Below are 25,445 nucleotides of genomic sequence, written 5' to 3' on the forward strand. Positions count from 1 at the left end.
GCGATACATGGCCCCATCCATCCTCCCCTCAATACGGTACTGTAGTCCTGTCCCCTTTGAAGAAAAGCATCTCCAATGAATGATGTTTCCACCTCCATGTTTCATGGTTGGGTTGGTGTTCTCGGGGTTGTACTCATCCTTCTTCCAAAAAGCTCTATTTCTGTCTCATCAGACCACATGACCTTCTCCCATTCCTCCTCTGGATCATCCAGATGGTCATTGGCAAACTTCAGATGGGCCTGGAGATGCGCTGGCTTGAGCAGAGAGACCTTGCGTGCGCTGCAGTATTTTAATCCATGATGGTGTAGTGTGTTACTAATGGTTTTCTTTGAGACTGTGGTCCCAGCTCTCTTCAGGTCATTGACCAGGTCCTACCGTGTAGTTCTGGGCTGATCCCTCACCTTCCTCATGATCATTGATGCCCCACTAGGTGAGATCTTGCATGGAGCCCCAGATCGAGGGTGATTGACCGTCATCTTGAACTTCTTCCATTTTCTAATAATTGTGCCAACAGTTGTTGCCTTCTCAACAAGCAGCTTGCCTATTGTCCTGTAGCCCAACCCAGCCTTGTGCAGGTCTACAATTTTATCCCTGATGTCGTTACACAGCTCTCTGGTCTTGGCCATTGTGGAGAGGTTGGAGTCTGTTTGATTGAGTGTATGGACAGGTGTCTTTTATACAGGTAACGAGTTCAAACAGGTGCAGTTAATACAGGTAATGAGTGGGATTCTTAAAACAAAACTAACAGGTGATCAAATACTTATGTCATGCAAATGAATTACTTAAAAATCATGCAATGTGATTTTCTGGATTTTTGTTTTAGATTCCGTCTCTCACAGTTGGAAGTGTACCTATGATACAAATTACAGACCTCTACATGCTTTGTAAGTAGGAAAACCTGCAAAATCGGCAGTATCTCAAATACTCCCCACTGTATATAATTGAAATAATTGTTATATTTCCATGATTCCAACAGTTTACCCAAGTGTTTTGTTCTAAATTGCAAGTCCAATTGCAACATTTGGTTAAAAATATGGCCTTAATGTTTTAATGTTCATCTGGACCAGTCCAGTGACTGCTGTGAAAGGACAGCTGACAACATAGGAAAGTCTGTGTGACAGCTTGGAGAGACAGCTGACCGGAGGGAATAGACCCCACTGGGGCTGTCATGGGCTAGCTACCCATGTTGGCAGTTTCCGACGCTGTTTCACTATGTTGGAGACACCCGCTAAGTGCTACTGAAAGTCAACAAAGGAACATACCCCTAGAGCCTGCGAGAGCTGGGGCGCAAGATGGCTCAACAACTGATCACACGGTTACGGACCCAGGAACGGAAACGACTACGAGTAGGAACACAGCACATGAGACAACCATAACAGCAGCAGGACACACACTTCAGGTGTGCAGCTGTGGTTGGGAGAGAGTAACATCGGCAAGGGGGTTAAGGATCCATCAAGGGAGGAAAAGGTGCTTGGGAGAGCAGAGACAGGGACCTCGCATTGACCAGTACTTCTTACGAAGCAGCCAGTCAAATCAGTCGAATGAAGCACAGCGACTGGACGCAAACCAAAGTTCGCAGAGCATCAGCACCCCTGTAACCGAGGAGGATAACACAAGCACAGAAATGCCGGTGGGTGAACTCACCCAACCACAGAGACCTCTAAAAGAGGAAAAGATCAAAGGGCACAGACCGAGTGTGAAGTGGCCCAAAGCTGTTGAAAAGAGAGAGTGGGAAACAATCAACAACGACCTGACAAAAATCTTGGAACAACAGGTAGGAACAGCAGAGAAAAAGCTTGAAAGGATGGGAGACATTATCTACCACTACGGCGAAGAGCGCTTTGGAGTAAACGAAAGGAGAAGTGGCAAGACACCACCCGCGCCAGCCAAATCTAGGAGGCAGCAGGAGATCGAGATACTTGTCAGAGAGAGAAGGCAGCTGAGGAAGCAGTGGAAGAAGGCCTCTGATGCAGAGAGAGAAGGTCTCATGCTACTCCAAGAAGACATTAAATGTCGGCTGGCAACCTTGCGAAGAGCGGAAAACTTAAGGAAACTTCGTAGGAAGAAGGAACACTCAAGAACACGGTTCTATAAAAACCCCTTTAAGTTTGTCAAAGATCTCTTTGCAAAGGAAAAGTGCGGAATCCTAAAAACTCCAAAGCCTGAACTGGAAGAACATCTGGAAAAGGTCCACCAGGACATGAAAAGGCATGAGCAGATAATCATCCCACATGACATCCCACCTATTCAATCACCAGAATTCAATCTGGACACTGACCCTCCAAAATGGAGGGATGTAGAGAACGTTGTCCGAAGAGCAAGAGCGGCCTCGGCTCCTGGGCCTAATGGAGTACCATACAAGCTCTACAAGAACGCCCCAGGCGGCTACTTGCAAAACTGCAGGATAACATCAAGTGGGCCCGGATGAAAATCAAGCCAAGCAAATCTCGAAGCATCTCCATAGTCAAGGGACAGCTTAAAGATGTGAGGTTCTGCATTGGAGATGACCCGATACCAACGGTGTCTGAGCAACCCATCAAGAGCCTGGGTAGATGGTACAACGAAAGCCTCCGGGATAAAGATCAAGTTCAGCAAGTAAGGCAGGACATCGCCGACGGTCTTGAGAACATCAACAAGACCCTACTGCCTGGGAAGCTCAAGCTTTGGTGCCTACAGTTTGGACTTCTCCCCCGGGTAATGTGGCCACTCACCGTCTATGAGGTCCCAATAACAACAGTGGAGAAGATGGAGCAAACCATTACCTCATACGTGAAGAAATGGCTGGGTGTCCCACGATGCCTGAGTAACATCGGCCTCTATGGCAAAGGGGTCCTTGAACTACCTCTTACAAGTCTAACGGAGGAGTACAAGTGCTCTAAAGTAAGACTTCAGATGACATTGAAGGACTCCAAAGACCAGACCATTAGCAAGGCTGCACCTCCCCTACAAACTGGACGGAAATGGACATCATCCAAGGCTGTGCAGCAAGCAACATCAGCCCTGAGACACCAAGACATTGTGGGGAATATCCAGCATGGAAGAGGAGGCTTTGGCCTGGCAGCAAGTAAACCAACGTTCTATAAGGCAACAACATCTGAACGCAGGAAGCTGGTGGTCGAGGAGGTGCGCAGACAGGAGGAGACTGCAAGAAGTGCAAAGGCTGTCTCTCTTGCTAAATAAGGGCAATGGACGCGGTGGGAAGGCCTGGAGAGGAGAAAGATCAACTGGAGTGAGCTTTGACAAATGGAGGCAAGCAACATCAGCTTCATCATAAGAGCTGTTTATGATGTGCTTCCATCACCAAAAAATCTACATCAATGGTATGGCGAGGACTCGACCTGCCCCCTCTGCCCAGTTCCAGCGACTCTCAGGCATATAATGACAGGTTGCAAGACCAGCCTCTCACAAGGCCGCTACACCTGGAGGCACAATCAGGTCCTCAAGAGCCTGGCTGCAGCACTTGAGACCAAGAGGAGTGCAACCAATTCATTACCTCCAAAAACAAGCAATCCCGTCAAAACAACAACATTCATCCGGGAGGGACAGAAAAGGCCCAAGTATCCTCCTACGAAGCCAGAAACTGGACACCTAGCCATGGCCCGGGACTGGAAGATGCTTGTCGATATTGGCCAGCAACTAATTTTTCCATCTGAGATTGCTTCTACCAACCTTTGGCCAGACATGGTACTCTGGTCCCCTTCACGAAAGGCTGTGTACATCATAGAGCTCACAGTCCCGTGGGAAAACTCTGTTGAAGAGGCCTACGAGCGTAAGAAACTGCGTTACACAGAGTTGGCAGCAGACGCAACTCAGCGTGGCTGGAATGCAAAAGTCTGGCCAGTTGAAGTGGGATGCAGAGGATTCGTGGCTTCTTCCACCATCAGGTTGCTGAAAGAACTTGGAATCCATGGACAGGCTCTGCGGCAGACCGTCAGAGCAATTTCTCACGCAGCTGAAAGAGTCAGCCAGTGGATCTGGATCAAACGGAAGGACCCTTGCTGGGCTATAACTTCATGACCCCCCACCCCCACCTGAGAACCCAATTCAGATCCCTCCAACTTGAGGAGGGCATATGAGGTATGCGGTCAGCTGTAGGGCTGGCTCAGGGAAGAGGACGCCCCTGTCTTGCATAGTCCCGTGGGACATCTTAATTGGGCATGGGACACAAGCTAAGGCTTGATCACCCTTTAGCTGGCCACCTTTGATGAGGGTGTTTAGTGATTAAAGGCCGAAACACCCACTGATTCGAAGGCACCCTACTGAGGATGTGTCCCATAATTGACATCTTAACCCAGTCTAAGAAATAAACCTCCCATGCCACTCTGTCAACATCACGGCAAATCTCATGTGAGTGCATTCCATCTATTGGCACAATGGACAGTTTTTAACATCTCGTCCCGTGTTTTATGATTCTGCCAATGTCGTGCAGCCCAACACGGCAGTGGGGAAATTATCTCAAAGGAGTGCAGAAAATACAGAAATTGATGATAATACTGACAATTATTTTTCATTGAAACCACAAAACATAAAATACCGTCAAATACCGTCAACATTTAAAAATGTTGGGCTATATTGCCCAGCCCTATTATGACTCATGATAATACAGTGCCTTCAGAAAGTATTCATACTCCTTGACTTATTCCACATTTTGTTGTGTTTTACAGCCTGAATTCAAAATGGATTAAACAAATGTATCACCCATCTACACACCCCATAATGACAAAGTAAAAACATGTTTTGAGACATTTTTACCAATTTGTTGAAAATTAAATACAGCTCATTTACATAAGTATTCACATCCCTGAGTCAATACATGTTCGAATCACCGTTCGCAGCGATTACAGCCTTGAGTCTTTATGCGTAAGTCTCTTAAGAGCTTTGCACACCTGGATTGTACAATATTTGCATATTATTATTTTTTTAATTCTTCATGCTCTGTCAAGTTGGTTGTTAATCATTGCAACACAGCCATTTTCCAGTCATGCCATAGATTTTCAAGTCGATTTCAAAACTCTAACTGTAACTAGGCCACTCAGGAGCAATCAATGTCGTCTTGGTAAGCAAGTCCAGTGTATATTTGGTCTTGTGTTTTTGGTTATTGTCCTGCTGAAGAGTTGTCTCCCAGTGTCTTTTAGAAAGCAGACTGAACCAGGTTTTCCTCTAGGATTTTGCTTTTGCTTTGCTCTATTCTGTTTATTTTCATCCTAAAAAAAAGTCCCTGGTCCTTGCCGATGACAAGCATACCCATAACGTGATGCACCCACCACCATGCTTAAAAATATGAACAGTGGTCCTCAGTGATGTGTTGAGTTGGATTTGCCCAAAACATAATGTTTTTTATATTAATTTATATATTATATTTATTTATATTAATATATATTAATCAAATGCCCCCCTCCCCCACCCCACACCCCCTCTTTTAAGCTGCTGCTGCTCTCTGTTTATTATGTTTCCATAGTCACTTGAATTTTACCTACATGTACATATTACCTCAATTACCTCGACTAACCTGTGCCCCCGCACATTGACTCTGTATCGGTACTCCCTGTATATAGCCTTGCTACTGTTATTTTACTGCTGCTAATGAAAGGCCTAATTAATGAATTATTAATTATTTTTTACTTATCTATTTTTTACTTAAGACTTATTTTAGCTTATAGCTGCATTGTTGGTTAAGTAAGCATTTCACTGGCACATGTGACAAATCAAATTTGATTTGATTTTTTGTGGAGTAAGTACAATGTTGTTGATCCATCCTCAGTTTTCTCCTATCACAGCCATTACACTCTAACTGTTTTAATGTCAATATTGGCCTCATTGTGAAATCCCTGAGCGGTTTCCTTCCTCCCCTGCAACTGAGTTAGGAAGGACACCTGTATCTTTGTAGTGACTGGGTGTATTGATACACCATCCAAAGTGTAATTAATAACTTCACCTTGCTCAAAGGGATAATTATTGTCTACTTTTTGTTTTTACCAATCTACCAATAGGTGCCCTTCTTTGCGAGGCATTGGAAAACCACCCTGGTCTTTGTGTTTGAAATTCACTGCTCAACTGAGGGACCTTACAGATAATTGTATGTGTGGGGTACAGAGATGAGGTAGTCATTATAAAATCATGTTAAAACGCTAATATTGCACATTGAGTGAGTTCATGCAACTTAAGTGACTTGTTAAGTACATTTTTACTCTTGAACTTTAGTGTTGCCATAACAAAGTGGTGAATACTTATTGATTCAAGACATGTCAGCTTTTCATTATTAATGAAGTTGTAAACATTTTTAATTCCACTTTGACATTATGGGTTATTTTGTGTCATCCAATGACACAAAATATAAATGTAATCCATTTCAAATTTAGGCTGTAACACAACAAAATGTGCAACAAGTCAAGGAGTATGAATACCTTCTGAAGACACTGTATATGGAGTCAGGAATAACAACACTTTGTATTTTCTTAAATAAACAAAAATGAACTACAGTAACTGTTGGCATTTCAGTTTCCCTCTGAGCGCAAACCGAACCGCGCCATGACCCCAAAACCGCATACCTACTGAACCGTTACACCCTAGCCATCAGGGGTATCTTGTCAGAAAGCCATGTTTCAGAAAAACAGGATATTGCATTTACAAGAGTCCCTTTGAGGGAAGTGGTGGCCGGTGTTCTCCTCTCCTTAGTCTTACCAGGAACCCAGCACTCCTGCCTTTTTTTTGACTGCGTTTCCTCTTTTGTAGCCCGGAGATTGGGTCAGAGGTACACAAAGAGCCCAGGCAGATGAATCGAAGTTGATGCCGGAATTTAGTTTATTAACTGCCGATGTTCAAAAGTTTTTGTTAATCATAGGAAATAATAGCAGGCACATTTCGAGCAAAAAAAAGTAAAGATAAATCACAAAATCACAAAATAGCAAAGTCGAGTAGGAGAACGCAAGACGGCAGACATACAGTACGGTGCCATGTCTCTTATTGTGTATCAGATGTTAGGGTTATTTATACAATAGATAGATGCATTGTAGTGGTTGGTCATACAGAGGCTTTAAAGTAGTGATGGCATTTGAGTTCCTTTCGTAGTGATGTATATGGGCATATTTACATTTCAGGTGTTTTTCACAACTCCTGTTCATAGAATAACCTACCAAAGTATAATATGAACAGAACACACAAACTTGGCCACTACATACACTTCATTCAGCAAAAAAGAAATGCTCCGAACCACCTCATCAAGACGGCTCAAAAGAGATGGGAATAAGGAGAAGAGAAAAAGTTGAGGCTTTCGAAAATGAAAATCCTGTACTTACTGTGGGAATTTAATTATATAATGTCTTCTCCTCACGACACTCTGCCCTACTTACTCCACTGTGGCTCCCTGAGTAGGCGAAAGGCTGATAAGCATGCCTTGTCTTATTTCACCAAAGGTATGTGGTTTATAATGAATGTGATTTTAGACAAAGGAGGCTCAGCCCTTTACTCTTCTCTGTTTCTTTTTTCCCCTTCTCATCCACTACTGCCATGAATTTCATTAGCCTCATGTCGCCTCGTGCAGTCACTGACTTTTCTGAAAAGACAGAATTTTCCAAACACCTACGGTAGTTTGATTTTGGCAAGGCGATGAATCTGTTGCGAGGCTGAATAGGACCTAGTGTGCCGTCTTAATGCCCATTTGAGCAAGGATGTGCCATTCTCCCATCTGTAGAGCTTTACCGCAGTTCTTTCTGTACCGAAGTTTGGCTAGACCAACCCAGTCAACCCACACAACCATTTCATGCAGCCACACATTTTCTCCAACGCTGCTTGGTTGCTTTATGATTCATTAGTATTTTTTAAATTAACGACTGTCCTTTTTTTCAGAACTGTTTTTATTTTATCTTTAGTGTTCGACTTCAATCCAACACAAAATAATGTATTGCAAAGTAATTTGTCACAGAAAGCACAACAAAACGCTTAGGCGTGGTACGTGTGTCGTATGTGAGATTTGATTAGTCTCTTTTGTGTTCCCCGACTGGTGGTTAGAGGACAATCAATAGCTGATTATCATCAGGATTAGGCCAGATGCAATAGTTTTGCGTGCGGTGTGAATAACAAACATTTTGTTGATTTTCCAGGCAAACCCTTGCATGCAATATAATAATTACAAGCAGTAGGCCTAAACGAGATGCTCCTACTGTGGCAGTGTTATACAGATAGGGAAGGACATCTAATTGTGGGAAGTGATGCATGGAAAGCAAGGACTTTGCCACCCAGGAGGGACAAGATAAATAGGCTACCTGCTCACATTTGGATTATGCCTTCTATTAAGGGTATGATTATTCCTAAAATCTAAAGTTTGTTAGTTTTGTGGCCTAGGATGATCAAGCAGTGTAAGCAGCTGTGTCCAAAAAACATATACCGCTGCATGGGTTTGTTTACATCCCACTGCCATTTTAGCACATTCTCTCCTCTATCTTTCCTCTGTATCTATCCTATCCAATCAACATCAAAAAAACATGTTTGGCAGTTTTGATACATAAAAAGTGTATCAAGGGGTCTGAAGTCAGTGTCCATGTTCCTTGCAATATGTGTTGTGCGTCTGGCTGTAGGTCTACGGTACATTCGGAAAGTATTCAGACCCCTTGACTTTTTCCACATTTTGTTACATTACAGTCTTATTCTAAAATTGATTTAATTAACATTTACATATTCATATTCAGACCCTTTACTCAATACTTTGTTGAAGCACCTTTGGCAGCTATTACAGCCTTGAGTCTTCTTGGTTATGAAGCTACAAGCTTGGCACACCTGTATTTGGGGAGTTTCTCCCCTTCTTCTCTGCAGATCCTCTCAAGCTCTGTCAGTTTGGATGGGGAGCGTCGCTGCACAGCTATTTTCAGGTCTCTCGAGATGTTGGATCGTTTCCCTGTTGGTAGTTGAACCTTCGCCCCAGTCTGAGGTCCTAAGCACTCTAGAGCAGGTTCTTGTCAAGGATCTCTCTACTTTTCTCCGTTCATCTTTCCCTCGATCCTAATTAGTCCTCCAGCCCTTGCCGCTGAAAAACATCCCACAGTATGTTGCTGCCACCACCATGCTTCACCATAGGGATGGTGCCAGGTTTCCTCCAGACATGACGTTTGACATTCAGGCCAAAAAGTTCAATCTTGGTTTCATCAGACCAGAGAATCTTGTTTCTCATGGTCTGAGAGTATTTGGGCAAACTCCAAGCGAGCTGTCATGTGCCTTTTACTGAGAAGTGGTTTCCATCTGGCCACTCTACCATAAAGTTCTGATTTGTGGAGTGCTGCAGAGATTTTTGCCTTTCTGGAAGGTTCTCCCATCTCCGCAGAGGAACTCTGGTGCCCTGTCAGACTGACCGTCAGGTTTATGGTCACCTCCCTGAACAAGGCCCTTCTCCCCCGATTGCTCAGTTTGGCCGGGCGGCCAGCTCTAGGAAGAGTCGTTGTGGTTCCAAACTTCCTCCATTTTTGAGAATGATGGAGGCCACTGTGTTCTTGGGGACCTTCAATGCTGCACACATTTTTTGGTACCCTTCCCCAGATCTGTGCCTCGACACAATCCTGTCTCGGAGATATACAGACAATTCCTTTGACATCATGGCTTGGTTTTGCTCTGACATGCACTGTTAACTGTGGAACCTTATATAGACAGGTTTGTGCCTTCCCAAATCACGTCTATTCAAATGAATTTACCACAGGTGGACTCTAAGTTGTAGAGACATTTCAAGGATGATCAATGGAAACAGGATGCACCTGAACTCAATTTCGAGTCTCTTCGCAAAGGGTCTGAATACTTATGTAAATAAGGTATTTCTGTGTTTAATTTTTAATAATTTTGTTTTCGCTTTGTCATTATGGGCTATTGTGTGTAGATTGATGAGGAAAAACATTTATTTAATCAATTTTAGAATAAGGCTGTAACGCAACAAAATGTAGAAAAAGTCAGGGGGTCTGAATACTTTCCAAATGCACAGTATGTGCTCCTTACAAACTTTGTTTTTGGGGTGAACTAGGTCCATATTTTTTTTACTACTTTGTGTCCCAAAAGGGTGTTACAAACGTGTGCTTGTAATGTGAGAGGAGTTACCCACACACATCCCAGTGAAAAACGCTGCATAAATGCAATCCATTTTTTTCCCCTTCTTTCTTTTAGGGTTCAGCCTCATCTGAAGAAGTGTTTCGAGGGCATCAACGACGTGGTGTTCACAGAAGTGCTGGACATTACCCACATGAAGAGCAGCGAGGGAGAGGTGGTGGAGCTCCTAGATATAATCTCCACCTCTAAGGCCCGCGGCCAGGTGGAGAAATGGCTCCTAGAGCTAGAGATGGGTATGATCAGCTCCCTGCATAAGGTACAGTTACAGTACTTATGGCAATTCCATTGATCGGCAAACAAGAGATCTAATATCAGTGTCTAAGGTCTGCTTAAAAATATGATTTATTAGCTAAATTGGATATCTGACCCTGGACAAGTATTTTTTTAAATACAATTATTTGCCTATTTAAGATTTCTCTGTTTTTCGTACGATGTACCCAATGACTAATGAAAACTTGCTATGTCCTCATTGTGATTTTACAAAGGTGTTTCATACGTCTTATTTATACACTTTTGTAATATTTATGAAATGCATATTGATATATTTGGTAGCACTTATGTTTTTCCCTTTGCCTTCAACCCCATTCGATATGTAGAACGGATGTGGGAGGGGCTAGGTCTACATAAGGGTGCACATTTTTTTTTAAATCACAAAAGCTCTGACGAAGGCCATGAGGCCGATATGTAAGCTTATTAAATATCAGTGATACTATCAAGAGCAGTGTGCAACCACATAATCCAAAAGGAAGGCTACAGCTAATATTTTTGTTCTACAATTATTTTGATTCATATCATTTGATTCACTGTGATTGACCCGAATCCCAGATACTAGATTGGCAAAGTGAATTGCTTGTTTCATCAAAAATAATTATTGTTTAAAATAATCGATTCATATGAATCGTTAAAATTTATTTATTTTATTTTTGCGAAATGTTTTGCAGGGCATCCGTTTAACAGAAAATCTACTTTGATAGGCCTTACACATGGAAATACGAGGGGCGGCAGGTAGCCTAGTGGTTAGAGCGTTGGACTAGTAATCAAATGGTTCCAAGATCAAATCCCGAGCTGCCCCTGAACTAGACTGTTCCTAGGCCGTCATTGAAAATAATAATTTGTTCTTAACTGACTTGCCTTGTTAAATAAAGGTAAAATAAAATACACATTCTCTCCTAATTACAGTGTTGTTTTGATAATTATTTTCACATCCAATGGTTGTGTGCCCCAGGTGATTGGGGAGGCCATTGAGGCATACCCCAAGGACCTGAGGATCAACTGGGTGCGTACCTGGCCCGGCCAGACGGTGCTGTGTGTTTCCCAGGTGTACTGGACCAAAGACATTCACGCGGCCATCGTCTCAGGGCAGAAGGTACAAGGCCAAACTACATTGGAAAGAGTTTACCTTATATTATATAATATAATATCTGCAGATGAAAACTAGCCAGCTGGCATAATCTGGCACATTTTATTGATGTGTATTATCACTGTCAAATAAATACAGAAATCTAGAAATCTAGGCTGATGTCATGCTGCAGAACAGATTAAGTGCTATCTCACACCTAACTGAGGAAGAACCACTTGACGAGCACTGGACCATGTTAAGAAAAACCTGGTGTGTGTGTGTGAGTGTGTGTAAAAGCCTGCACAGATTACTGAGAGTGCATGGGTCATCATATGACCCTATGATTGACATATATTTCCCTGTCAAACCAGTGATGTCTCGTTTTGTTTTGCAGGCCCTGGATGTCTACCTGCAGCAGAACAACAGTCAGATCGATGACATTGTGATGCTGGTGCGCGGGAAACTGTCCAAGCAGAACCGGGTCACCCTGGGTGCTCTGGTGGTACAGGACGTCCACGCCCGAGATGTGCTAGCCACACTGGTCCAGAAAGGCATCAGGGACGAGACTGACTTTGAGTGGCTCAGTCAGCTACGCTACTACTGGGTGGTAAGTGTATGCGTGTGTGTGCATGTGGGGTTTTTGGGTGTGTATGTGTGCATGCATGCATGTTTTGTGTCTTATGTATTTTACCCTTGGCTCCATTAAGTACTAACTGACCAGGTTTGTGTTGACTTGACCTCTATATATACAGGAAGACCGTCTCCAGACTAAGATGATCAACGCCGGCCTTGCTTATGGTTACGAGTATCTTGGGAACACACCACGCCTGGTCATCACTCCACTTACTGACCGCTGCTACAGGTATGGACCACTAATACTCACCGCACTCATTGGCAAGTCAGGACCCTCGACATGCTGATGTGCTGCGACTGTAATGCAATTCCCTCAAATCAGACCTAAGTACTATGTGAAATCTGAATGAAATCTTTCACGCGACTTGGTCTAGAAGGATTAGAGTGCCAAGGGTGCGGGGTTTGCATTTCTTGTGACAATTCTATTGCCAGGCAAGCACAATCATGCATAGATAAAGTATTTGAAATGATTTCAAATAGCATTTGAACACAGGTCTGCCGCTTCTCCTACAGAACACTGTTTGGGGCCCTGCACTTATACTTGGGAGGGGCCCCTGAAGGTCCCGCAGGTACAGGGAAGACGGAGACCACCAAGGATCTGGCCAAGGCTGTGGCCAAGCAATGTGTTGTCTTCAACTGCTCCGACGGCTTGGATTACATCGCCCTGGGGAAGTTCTTCAAGGTGGGCATATCCCTCTAGCGTGGTAAAACCTGACTAAAACTGAGTGAACCAGACACTCACCATTGATAAGTGAAGTGAAACAATGGTGTGTGCAGCGTTCAGTCATGTTTAACCAGGCTAAGATCCCTCACACCCACTCTTACTGTAGGGCTCAGCTTCTAGTTGGCATGGCTCTATTGATGAATGGCTTCTGCTCATCAATACAGCTTTTAAATGATGATAAACATTCCAGTTTTAAAATCTTGTATTGTAGAACAGCTGATTAAAGATATGAGATGCAGGGCTGAGACCGTTTCCATGGTAACAGTGACACTTTTTGGAATGATGTGATGAAACTTTGTAGCAAACCAGTATCATGAAATACATGCACAACAAACAGGGCACATGTTAGCTGCTTGGCTAAATACAGAACATCAGCACACTGTTCTTTGATTGGCTAAACAAATGTCTATTTTGACATGTTACATCTTGGAAACTCCAGCAGCTGACATGAGACTTTCTGAATCTACATTGTTTAGATCAAGCAAACTTCATAAAACCATCTTGTCTTGGCTGTTAGATCTGTACCGGGCTTTATAGGCATTCCATGAGGCAGTAATTTACTCAAATATGATGATAACAGTTTATAAAAAACTGCTTAACAGAATTGTATACTTTTTTTTTGACCCAATACAGATCATTGTGATTCAGGCCACTTATATAAGAGCTTAGGTGATTTTTAAGATGGTCCTTTAGGTTTTTCCTCTTTAATTTAATTCAAGTTTAAACTCAACACTTCTCTGCCCACATGAATATGGACTGACACATTCTTAATATCCACACTTGACACATTGTTCTAACAATACTGATGGAGCCATGCAGTACAATACAGATATTGTGTTTTGGGTGGCATGCACATTGAGACTTTTAGCCTTGAGTTAAGGATTTTCATCCAAAAAAGCTGAATCTCCCTTTTTGGGGAAAAATGTAACTGATAGCTAACATTCCCAAGGTTGAGTGCTCTCCTGTTGTCCATGATGGGTACTAAGACATAGGCTACTACTGAACCTCCTAAAGAACTTGTGTGGCAGCAAGATGGATATCACAACGATGCCTTGGCAACCGCAAGTGGTCCAAGTTACGCTGTGTGTATGTGTCTGTTTCAGCAGTTTCAATTTGAAGCTGGTGGACAAAACTGAAAGCAAAAGACTCAAACACTAAACTTAAGGAGGGAAGGGGGGACAGTTGTTTGAATTGAGGCTGTTTTGTTGCAAATTGCCTAGTTTCCACAAGGGGGCTTCATTTTACATATAACTCCTTTAAATTACAAATGCCAAGGTATTTATATGAGTGGAGTCACTTAATTTGTGCTCCATTCAAAGTGTAAATATGTACGTCTGTGATGCCAGTGCTGTGGGCTTTAGAAAAAAACATATATTTAGTTTTATCTGCATTCAGTACCCGTTTCAGGTCAGTAAGTGAGTTTTGTATGACATTTTAAAAGCAGTTTGTAGATCAGCACAGTGTCATCAGCATGAAGGTATACAGTTCTTCACATAGGGACCAATATCGTTAATATACAATGTGAGTAGTACTGGCCGTAGAATAGACCCCTGGGGTACTAATTTTGTGACCTTGAGGAATCATTTCAGCAACTATACATTGAGGTCTATCAGTTAGGTCATTATTGAACCAGTAGCAGGCATTTTGATCAAGTCCGACAGAGGACAACCAAGGCAGCAACAGTGAGTGATCCAAAGTATCAAAGGCTTTAGATCTTTAACCTGTCTAGGACTGGGAACCCCGTTCCGCTAGCGGAACCCCTCGCCAACAGCCAATGAAATTGCAGTTCGCCAAATACAAATCAATAGAAATTTCATAAATCAAATTTCTCAAACATACAAGTATTAGGCACCATTTTAAAGATACAATTCTCATTCATCCAGCCACAGTGTCTGATTTCAAAAATGCTTTACAGCGAAAGCTCCACAAACAATTATGTTAGGTCACCACCAACTCACAGAAAAACCCAGCCATTTTTCCAGCCATAGAGAGGAGTCACAAAAAGTAAAAATAGAGATAAAATGAATCACTAACCTTTGATGATCTTCATCAGATGACACTCATAGGACTTCATGTTACACAATACATGTATGTTTTGTTCGGTAAAGTTCATATTTATATCCAAAAATCTTATTTTACATTGGCGTGTTATGTTCAGTAGTTCCAAAACATGCAGTGATATTGCAGAGATCCACATGAATTCACAGAAATACTCATTATAAACGTTGATGAAAATTCAAGTGTTATGCAGGGAACTTTAGATACACTTCTCCTTAATGCAACCGCTGTGTCAGATTTACGGAAAAAGCATAATCTGAGAACGGCGCTCAGAGCCCAAACCAGCCAAAATAAATATCTGCCATGTTGCGCAGTCAACATTAGTCATAAATAGCATGATAAATATTCACTTACATTTGATGATCTTCATCAGAATGCACTCCCAGGAATCGCAGTTCCACAATAAATGTTTGTTTTGTTCGATAATGTCCATCATTTATGTCCATTTATGTCCAAATAGCTTCTTTTGTTAGGACGTTTGGTAAACAAATCCAAAAGCGCGTTCAGGTCCAGTCGGATGAAAAGTTCAAAAAGTTATATTACAGGTCAAAGAAACTTGTCAAACTAAGTATAGAATCAATCTTTAGGATGTTTTTATTATAAATGTTCAATAATGTTCCAGCCGGAGAATTCCATTGTGGGCACTCTGGGCATGCTATTCATCCAAAAGTGAAAATGCTGCCCCCTATCCCAAAGAAGTTCAACATTGCTTTTTATCTAGAGAGCATACAATAACATTGACTAAGGGATGCAGCTGAGATGGTACTATGTCCCTGTCTAAATCCTGATTGACATGTGTTTAGTATACATTTCCTAGATGTGCATAAATGAGTTTCTACTAAAATAATAACATTTTACTAATTCTCTATTTGATGTGGATGTGTATGCTTCTCTAGTCATATCTCTTGTTGCTTGGCAGGGTTTGCTGTCCTGTGGAGCCTGGGCCTGCTTTGACGAGTTCAACCGCATTGACCTGGAGGTTCTATCAGTGGTAGCCCAGCAGATTCTCACCATACAGAGAGGTGTGTGTAAGAGAGTCTCATAGTGTATGTGTGTGTGTGTGAGAGAAATTCCCCATAATTTACACATTCTCACACCATACAGCTGTGTGTGTCCATTAAAGACAGATTCTCAACATACAGAGAGTTGTGTGTGTGTGAGACGCCATAATACGCATTCTCACACCATACAAAGAGGTGTTTAGGTGTATAGTTCAACTGTTAGTACTTCAACTATAGCGCATTTGGCCACATGTTCTTACTTGTCGCTAGCATGGTCAGTCAATGGCACTGATCAAATGTAGTCCCGGTCTCTGTAATATAATAATAATGATATATGCCATTTAGCAGGCACTTTTATCCAAAGTGACTTGCAGTCAAGCGTGCATACATTACAATCCATTACATTACAATACATACATTTTCTCTCTTAGGTATTACTTCCCATGCTGAAATGCTGCTGTTTGAGGGGACGGAGCTAAAGCTAAACCCCTCCTGTGCTGTGTTCATCACCATGAACCCAGGATACGCCGGTCGCTCTGAACTGCCAGACAACCTAAAGGTACCCGTGCTAAATGTATTAATATTATTATCTGAGATCACATTAGCACAAGCCTCAGTGACTGTACCCAAGAGCCATCTGGTTGTACGGGATCACATGATGGCACACATGACATAGGTTACATCCCAAATGGCACCCTATTCCCTACATAGTGTACTAATTTTGACCAGAGCCCATAGGGTTGTAATGCACTATGTAAGGTATCATTTGTAAAGCAGGCACAATTTTGGTGGGTTGTTTCCTTTCTCTAGGCTCTCTTCAGGACGGTGGCCATGATGGTCCCGGACTACGCCATGATATCTGAGATTGTGCTCTACTCTTGTGGGTTTGTGACTGCCCGGCCACTGTCGGTAAAGATCGTAGCTACCTACAGGCTGTGTTCAGAACAGCTGTCCATGCAGCACCACTACGACTACGGCATGAGGGCCGTCAAGTCTGTCCTGACCGCCGCCGGGAACCTGAAGGTACCTGTCACAAGTCGTCACATTGACTCTTTGCACATGTCATTCAGGTCCCTACAGTGTACCCACAATAAGTGTTTACCTCTGTCCTCTAAGTTCCCACAATGTTCACTTCTACGGCAGTGTTTCTTAATCCTGTTCCTGTGAACCCAAAAGACTACACAACTGCTTCCACTAATCAACTCACCATTAAACCTGTAATATGTGGAATCAGGTGTGTAGTGCTAGGGGGGAAAAAAAACGTACATACCTACAGGCCCCACAATGTTCCCACATTTATCCTTTGCTCCTTTTCTCTCACTTTCACGATTGTGATGTTTTTTTTTTATATTGCTAGATCAATTAGACAAAAGGGGACATTATTAATAACACTTGTTGTTAGTAATGGGACAATTTGTCCTCTCAAACCAGGTTGTCATTGTCTGAAGTTGAATATGAAGTTGAACATTACTCTTTGCAGCCACATTAGATTGAAATAGTTTATTTTGACATTGTGATGACAATGAGAAATTGGGGCGTTCGTTCCTAACACGCAATGACATAGCAGAGTACAATGAAGACAGAACCTGGAAGATTGACTTTCAAAGATAAAGATCTGAACCCAGAACCAGGTTCCCCATATAAATAGAACATATTCTTTCCCAGGCTCTAAGTGTTGTTTTCGGTGCGCCGCAATGCATTAATTTTTACATCAATTTCAGCACTGCCGCCTCCAGGACTTTACCCTGTCGCCTCTTTCAAAATTACTTTTGGAAAATAGTGGCGTGCATTTAGCCCCTGAGCTAAAAGCTGCAAATACCACTGAAGGCTCCCTCGTCTGAAAGAGAACGCGTGTCAGTGCACTCAAAGGCTCCTGAATGATGCCTTTCCCCACAAGGCCCAAATGTGTCTCCCTCTCATTATGTATCTACCTCTTCACACCATTATCTCTCTCTCTCTCTCTCTCTCTCTCTCTCTCTCTCTCTCACAGCTGAAGTATCCTGATGAAAATGAAGACATCCTGTTGCTTAGGTCCATCATTGACGTCAACCTGCCAAAGTTCCTGGCTCATGATCTACCGCTCTTTGGGGTGAGATAGTTTGCAAAGTCACTTCCTGACAATATAAACTCAGCAAAAAAAGAATCATCCTCTCACTGTCAACTGCGTTTATTTTCAGCAAACTTAACATGTGTAAATAATTGTATGAACACAACAAATAAACAAATAAACTGAATGGGACTAACAGAAATGGAATAATGTGTCCCTGAACAAAGGGCGGGGGTTAAAATTAAAAGTAACAGTCTGGTGTGGCCACCAGCTGCATTAAGTACTGTAGTGCATCACCTCCTCATGGATTGCACCAGATTTGCTAGTTCTTGCTGTGAGATGTTACCCCACCCCTATACGTGTGCATCTTCCTAGGGCATCACCTCTGATCTGTTCCCCGGGGTCAAACTCCCCAAACCGGACTATCGTCTCCTGCTGGAGGCCATCAAAGAGAACAGCGATAAGATGAACCTGCAGGTGACAGACTTCTTCGCAGAGAAGATCCTGCAGATCTTTGAGATGATGATCGTGCGCCACGGCTTTATGCTGGTGGGGGAGCCCTTTGGTGGGAAGACGTGCGCCTACCGGGTGCTGGCAGCAGCCCTACAAGACATCTGTGAGAAGGTAACTTTCACTTCTTACATACAGATGCCATATCTTCTTTTGATCATCCTGCTGCTGCAGGATGATTTTCCTGCTGTGTGAAACTGGATCAAATTAAGATATGGCATTTTAGTTCAATTCTGTGTCTAAAACCCCTTTAAAGGCCTTTGGCTGGGGGGCAGTATTGAATAGCTTGGATGAATAAGGTGCCCAGAGTAACCTACTTGCTCCTCAGTCCCAGTTGCTAATATATTATATATATATTATTAGTATATTTGGATAGAAACTCTGAAGTTTCTAAAACTGTTTGAATGATGTCTGTGAGTATAACAGAACTCATATGGCAGGTAAAAACCTGAGAAAAAATCCAAACAGGAAGTGAGAAATTGGTAGAGGTTGGTCGATTTTCAGCCCCTATAGAAGATAGTGGGATATTGGTCATCTTGCACTTCCTAAGGCTTCCACTAGATGTCAACCGTCTTTAGAAACTTGTTTGATGCTTCTACTATGAAGGGGGGCTGAATGAGAGGGGAATGAGTCTGAGGTCTGCCAGCAGTCACGCACATTTCACATGCAAGGTATCTCCCGTTCCTTTGCTTTTCTGAAGACAAAGGAATTCTCTGGTTGGAATATTATTGTTAAAAACATCCTAAAGATTGTTTCCATACATCGTTTGACAAGTTTCTACGGACTGTCACGGAATGGAACACCAAAGGGCGTCCCATTCACCCTCTGAATTGTGCACACATACACAATCCATGTCTCAATTGTCTCAAGGCTTACAAATCCTCCTTTTACCTGCCTCCTTCCCTTCAATGTCAATGAAATGAAGTGGATTTAACGAGTGAATCAATACATGATCATAACTTTCATCTGGATTCACCTGGTCAGCCTATGTCATGGAAATAATGTTTTGTACGGTCAGTGTATCTAAATGTGAGAGATGAACAGAGTGTGGTGCAGTTATTTTGTGTACAGTTCAGCGATGGCTTGATGTGGTGGCAACATAAGGTGCATAGTCCTTTAGTCTCTATGGTTCAGATGGCAGGTTGGTGAGGGCCGCAGCACTGGGAAAGAAACTGTTCAGTTGGCGGTTGGTTTTAGTCATGATTGACCTGAACCCGTCTGCCAGAGGATCATTTTTGAAAGAGGGAGTGACCGGGTGGGAGTAGTTTGCAATGATCTTTGATAGGTGTTGCAGCCTGCCCTTGGAGCAGGCAGATGCAGACCCAAACCAGAGAGTGCTGGAGGATGTGAGGAAAGGACTCAATGATTGATTCTTTAAAGGGGGTGGCAGGTTGCCTAGTGGTTAGAGCGTTGGACTAGTAACTGAAAGGTTGCAAGATTGAATCCCTGAGCTGACAAGGTAAAATAAATCTGTCGTTCTGCAGTAAATATGGTTAGTTTATTCGGCATTGAGGGGTTGTCTGCCGTCGGGGACTCAGGGGAGATTTTGGTTTGTAGTTTTAGTCCTTTCCAGACATACGGACAGTCGTTGTTGGAGAACTACTGCTCTAGCCTGACTTTATGCTGCTATTTGGCCTTCATTTCTGAGTCTGAACTTTTTCTTGGTCTTACTGGTCTTGCTCCTCTGGTCTTCTTCTTTGGCAGAACTTTGTCTAGTTAGTACATCCTTTCCCTGTAGTTGGTCCGCTTCTGCACTGTTTACTAGACATCACTGTTTCCCAGACAAGCACAGCACGGCAGTTACGTTTTTACTTGCCTGAGAGGCCTTCTAGTGTTCCCTGGGAGGAGACAGAATGGCAAATGATGGAATGCTGAATGATGTCACATTTATCATCGTCCCTGGCAACTCTAGACGGCCCGTCATGTCCATCCTCCTCTCATTTCCGCAAGCTTCCGCTTCCTCTTTAACACCGTCTGACAGCTCCACTCAGAAATGCCACTCGCTGTGGTTTTGGCTCTCCTTTGTTTAGAGAAGCTTTTTATCATGGAGACATTGATCTCGGAGGCGATTTATGCCTTGGCAGAGGAAGTGTGGTCAAATGAGGTGCTAGCCTAATCTACATTGTGTTCTAGCTGTCTTTGTTGTTTTTTTTCTGGTGCTTTCAGATGGGCTTGGATCTGTTATCTATTATAAGTAACTGGTTTCTATTGTCCACAGATAATGTTGCTAATCAGCTAATTTTGTGTGTGTGTGTCTGTGTGTGTGGTCTAGGGTTTAATGGATGAAAACCGAGTCCAAATCACGGTTATAAATCCCAAGTCCATCACCATGGGCCAGCTGTACGGTCAGTTTGACCCGGTCTCTCACGAGTGGTCGGACGGCATCCTGGCGGTCAGCTACAGGGCCTTCGCCTGCTCTCAGGTAAAATGGTCATCCACGGTCAACTCCAAAAACAGAAAAAAACTGGAGAAAGTGGCACTCAGAACATTCCGACAGAAACCGAAATGACCAAACTAATTATAAACTGTGTGGTTTGAGCCATGAATTCTGATTGGTATATCAGACCGTATACCGTGGGTATGACACAATATTTAATTGTACTGCTATAATTACGTTGGTAACCAGTTTATAATAGCAATAAGGCTACTCTGGGGTTTGTGATATATGTCCGATATACCACGGCTAAGGGCTGTGTCCAGGCACTCCGCATTGTGTGGTGCTTAAGAACAGCCCTTAGCCGTGGTATAATGGCCATATACCACACCTCCTCGGGCCTTATGGTTTAATTATATGGCTCTGCTGCCATGTACTGTTTCCATGGAAACAGGGATTTTAGTGACAATCTGTGGATTATAACCTTTTAAAATGAGATTAAGATGTTCACAGAGATCAATAACTCAAGGGAATTAACTTGGTGTCACTGCAGTGGGTCAAATGCTGTGAGACCTTCGTCTAGGAGGCTGTTAGAAATGACAGAATGAGAGTAAAATATCTTAATTTCCCTAATTAAACTATTTATTTCTCAGTCAACAATTGTAATTGACAGAAACAATGGGTAGCTTTGACACCTTTTGATCATACTTCTCTTCAGGAGCATGTTGTTTTTTCCCAAAATATTTCACTTGTCAACATGAGGTATTGAAGTACATAGGTATTTTCAATATGTTTTGACAGTTTATGTATTAAAGCAATAAAGTGCGTACCATCGAACGACGCCTGGCTTCACTAGGCTAGAATACTTTAATTCCTGCTTGTTATTTAACACACTAAATCCAGTAAATTCCAGTTTTGTTGGCACTTTAATTTGAAATCATTAGCTTTGACACAGGAAGCATCTGCATACTTTGTGATCCCCCCCCCCCCCCCCCCCCCCCCCCCTGGTTCAGGGAGATCTTTTTAAGTAATGTTTTCTGTCAGATGATTACATTATGCTTTCTCGAGCACCAGATGGCCCAAGCCGATCGCATCTCGAGTTGTTTATATTATAACAAATCAATTTAACCAGAACTCCTGCCAGCTTTCTCATTGGAGAATTGATGCTTGATGTCAACCTCCATTATGCATGTGTATGTGTTAATTTACATCAGTTCTGGAACGCTACATTTGAATTTGAGGCCTGTTATGACCTTCAAAGTTGGACTTGAGGTGAATAGTGTCAGGGAAAGTATGAATATGTGCATATGATTATTGGTTAATCTATATGGGCCATCTTTAAATCAACTTTGATTTACCTAAGAATTTCTTAAAATGTACTTTTAAGCCTTTCAGAAACTTCGAGCTCCACTAATGTCTCCCCAATCCTTCAAAAAACTTTGAGCACTGCAGGATCTCCCTTTGCTGTAGTTTTCCTATTACATTAGCTATTTTATTTAAGACTGAAACTGGCATGACCATAACCTGTGGTGACAGCAAAGATTGAGAGAGTGGGAGGCTTCACTTGTTAGCACCCACACAGCCATGTAATCATCTGGGTGCACATGGGTCCACTCCTCTTTTGTGTTACTTGAAAACTGATAGTGTGTGATAGTTAGAAAGTACCACACAGCACATACCTCTTTCCATCCGTAGAGTCCGGACAGGAAGTGGCTGATCTTTGACGGGCCGGTGGATGCTGTGTGGATCGAGAACATGAACACGGTGCTGGACGACAATAAGAAGCTGTGCCTGATGAGCGGAGAGATCATTCAGATGTCCCCGCAGATGAGCCTCATATTCGAGCCCATGGACCTGGAGGTGGCCTCCCCAGCCACGGTGAGACTGGGAGTTGTAGTTCTATTGAGGCAATTTTTTGTTCTCAAATACATACAGCACTGATAATGGTGGGAGAATAAGTTCTGTAAGGGCTAATTGAAGTATTATCAGCAAGCAATATCATTATATTCGTCACATCTTGATGCATAACTCATGGCCTCATTCAATCCCGACTATTACAGATCACAAATCTTTTAACCAACTTAAAAGTCACTATCAAATATGCATTTATTATCTGCACTGTGTTATGTCAGGAAACATCAGGGGGATTTCATGAGATTTAATGGCCCAAACAAAACAAGCATCAGGTAAACATTCTCTCTGATGTCTTAGAGAAAGAAGTCAGATATGCAGTAGCATAACTGGGGCAGACTTCTTGTGCAGTATTGTGTAACGGACCTCCACACTGTCACAATGCGGGTCACTAAAGGGAGAGACCCATCCTCTTAGCGCATAATTACAGTCACAATTACAGACAAATTGACACCAGAAGGACCAATGGCACTCTATGTATGTGTCGCAGAGTTTGTACATGTTGGTAATTATATAATACAGTCCACTTGGATTTTCTGTGAACACATTAAGTATGACAAGGACTGTTTCATTGATGCAGTAGTCCTGTGCACAAAGTTCATCATATGTAGTGTCCAGCGTTTTCTCTTACCACATAACCTGACTAAGATAAACTTGGGGCTCTTATAGGGGTAGGGCTTAAACTGTACAAATAACGTATCTTAATTTGATCATCCTGTTGTTGCAGGAATTTTCATCATTCAGTTGTACTTTCCACTTTAAAATGTCAGACTTGATTTGCCCTAACGAAAAGTGTTCCCATGAATTATAATCCACATAATACTTTTTTTCTGGTAAAGTCATGTTATGGTCAGGAATAACACCTTTCTGTGTTGCATATGATTTGAGCCCAGAGTTCCTGGGCAGCACAACAGTACCTTCAGAACATATTCATCCCCATGACTTTTTCAGCCTGAATTTTCACTGGCCTACACACAATACCACATAATGTTAAAGTGGAATCATGTTTTAATTTTTTAAATACAAATTAATAAGAAATGTAAAGCTGAAATGTCTTGAGTGAAGTATTTAACCCCTTTGTAATGGCAAGCCTAAATAAGTTCAGGAGTAAAAATGTGATTTACAAGTCACATAAGTTGCATGGACTCAATTTGTGTGCAATAGTGTTTAGTGTAGTTACTCCACAACACTAACCTAAGCGACAGAGTGAAAAGTAGAAAGCATGTACAGAATACAAATATTCAAAGCATCCTGTTTGCAATAAGGCACAAAAGTAAAACTGCTAAATATCGGGCAATTTTTTTTACTTAATGTCCTGAATACAAAGCATTATTTTGGGGGGAAATCCAACACAACACATCACTGAGTACCACTCTTCATATTTTCAAGCATGGCGGTGGCCACATTATGTTATGTGTATGCTTGTCATCGGCAAGGACAGGGGGGTTTTCATCGTAAAGAAAATGGAATAGAGCTAAGCACAGGCAGAATCCTAGAGGAAAACCTGGTTCATTCTGCTTTCCAACAGACACTGGGAGACAAATTCACCTTTTATCAGGACAATTACCTAAAACATGCCAAATATACAGTGGAGTTGCTTACCAAGACAACATTGAATGTTCCTGAGTGGCCGAGTTACTTTTTTGACTTAAATTGGCTTGAAAATCAATGGCAAGACATTTTTAAGTCTGTCTAGCAATGATCAACAACCAACTTGAAGCTTGAATTATTATTATTATTATTATTTATTTTTTTAAAGAATAATGTGCATACATTGCACAATTCAGTTGTGCAAAGCTCTCGGGAAGACTTACCCGGAAAGACACACAGCTGTAATAGCTAGTTACTTCCGGCGCCGACAGAGATGGCCGCCTCGCTTCGCGTTCCTAGGAAACTATGCAGTTTTTTGTTTTTTTACGTGTTATTTCTTACATTAGTACCCCAGCTCATCTTAGGTTTCATTACATACAGTCGAGAAGAACTACTGAATATAAGATCAGCATCAACTCACCATCAGTACTACCAAGAATATGTTTTTCGCGACGCGGATCCTGTGTTCTGCCTTACAAACAGGACAACTGAGTGGATTCCATGCAGCGACCCAAAAAAAAAACGACTCCGAAAAAGAGGGAAACGAGGCGGTCTTCTGGTCAGACTCCGGAGACGGGCACATCGTGCACCACTCCCTAGCATTCTTCTTGCCAATGTCCAGTCTCTTGACAACAAGGTTGATGAAATCCGAGCAAGGGTAGCATTCCAGAGGGACATCAGAGACTGTAACGTTCTTTGCTTCACGGAAACGTGGCTCACTGGAGTGACTCTATCCGAAGCGGTGCAGCCAACGGGTTTCTCCACACATCGCGCAGACAGAAACAAACAACTTTCTGGTAAGAAGAGGGGCGGCGGCGTATGCCTTATGACTAACGTGACATGGTGTGATGAAAGAAACATACAGGAACTCAAATCCTTCTGTTCACCTGATTTAGAATTCCTCACAATCAAATGTAGACCGCATTATCTACCAAGAGAATTCTCTTCGATTATAATCACAGCCGTATACATCCCCCCCCAAGCAGACACATCGATGGCTCTGAACGAACTTTATTTAACTCTTTGCAAACTGGAAACCATTCATCCGGAGGCTGCATTCATTGTAGCTGGGGATTTTAACAAGGCTAATCTGAAAACAAGACTCCCTAAATTTTATCAGCATATCGATTGCGCAACCAGGGGTGGAAAGACCTTGGATCATTGTTACTCTAACTTCC

General features: G+C 42.5%; 1 protein-coding gene across 2 annotated transcripts in view; it reads left to right on the forward strand.

Moving 5' to 3' along the window:
* The window catches only part of dnah7 (dynein, axonemal, heavy chain 7), a 241,518-nt gene that overhangs the window by 76,819 nt on the left and 139,254 nt on the right, over window positions 1-25,445 (forward strand). For both annotated transcript variants that reach the window (XM_036974097.1, XM_021596897.2), the window contains exons 21-32: window positions 10,138-10,336; window positions 11,306-11,446; window positions 11,814-12,026; window positions 12,172-12,281; window positions 12,566-12,734; window positions 15,754-15,856; window positions 16,267-16,394; window positions 16,646-16,858; window positions 17,826-17,924; window positions 18,258-18,506; window positions 20,665-20,814; window positions 22,462-22,644. In XM_036974097.1, the coding sequence (XP_036829992.1) occupies window positions 10,138-10,336; window positions 11,306-11,446; window positions 11,814-12,026; window positions 12,172-12,281; window positions 12,566-12,734; window positions 15,754-15,856; window positions 16,267-16,394; window positions 16,646-16,858; window positions 17,826-17,924; window positions 18,258-18,506; window positions 20,665-20,814; window positions 22,462-22,644 (1,957 nt within the window). The remainder of the gene's footprint in view (window positions 1-10,137; window positions 10,337-11,305; window positions 11,447-11,813; window positions 12,027-12,171; window positions 12,282-12,565; window positions 12,735-15,753; window positions 15,857-16,266; window positions 16,395-16,645; window positions 16,859-17,825; window positions 17,925-18,257; window positions 18,507-20,664; window positions 20,815-22,461; window positions 22,645-25,445) is intronic.

The sequence above is a fragment of the Oncorhynchus mykiss genome, chromosome 3, assembly GCF_013265735.2.
Source record: "Oncorhynchus mykiss isolate Arlee chromosome 3, USDA_OmykA_1.1, whole genome shotgun sequence".
Taxonomy (NCBI): domain Eukaryota; kingdom Metazoa; phylum Chordata; class Actinopteri; order Salmoniformes; family Salmonidae; genus Oncorhynchus; species Oncorhynchus mykiss.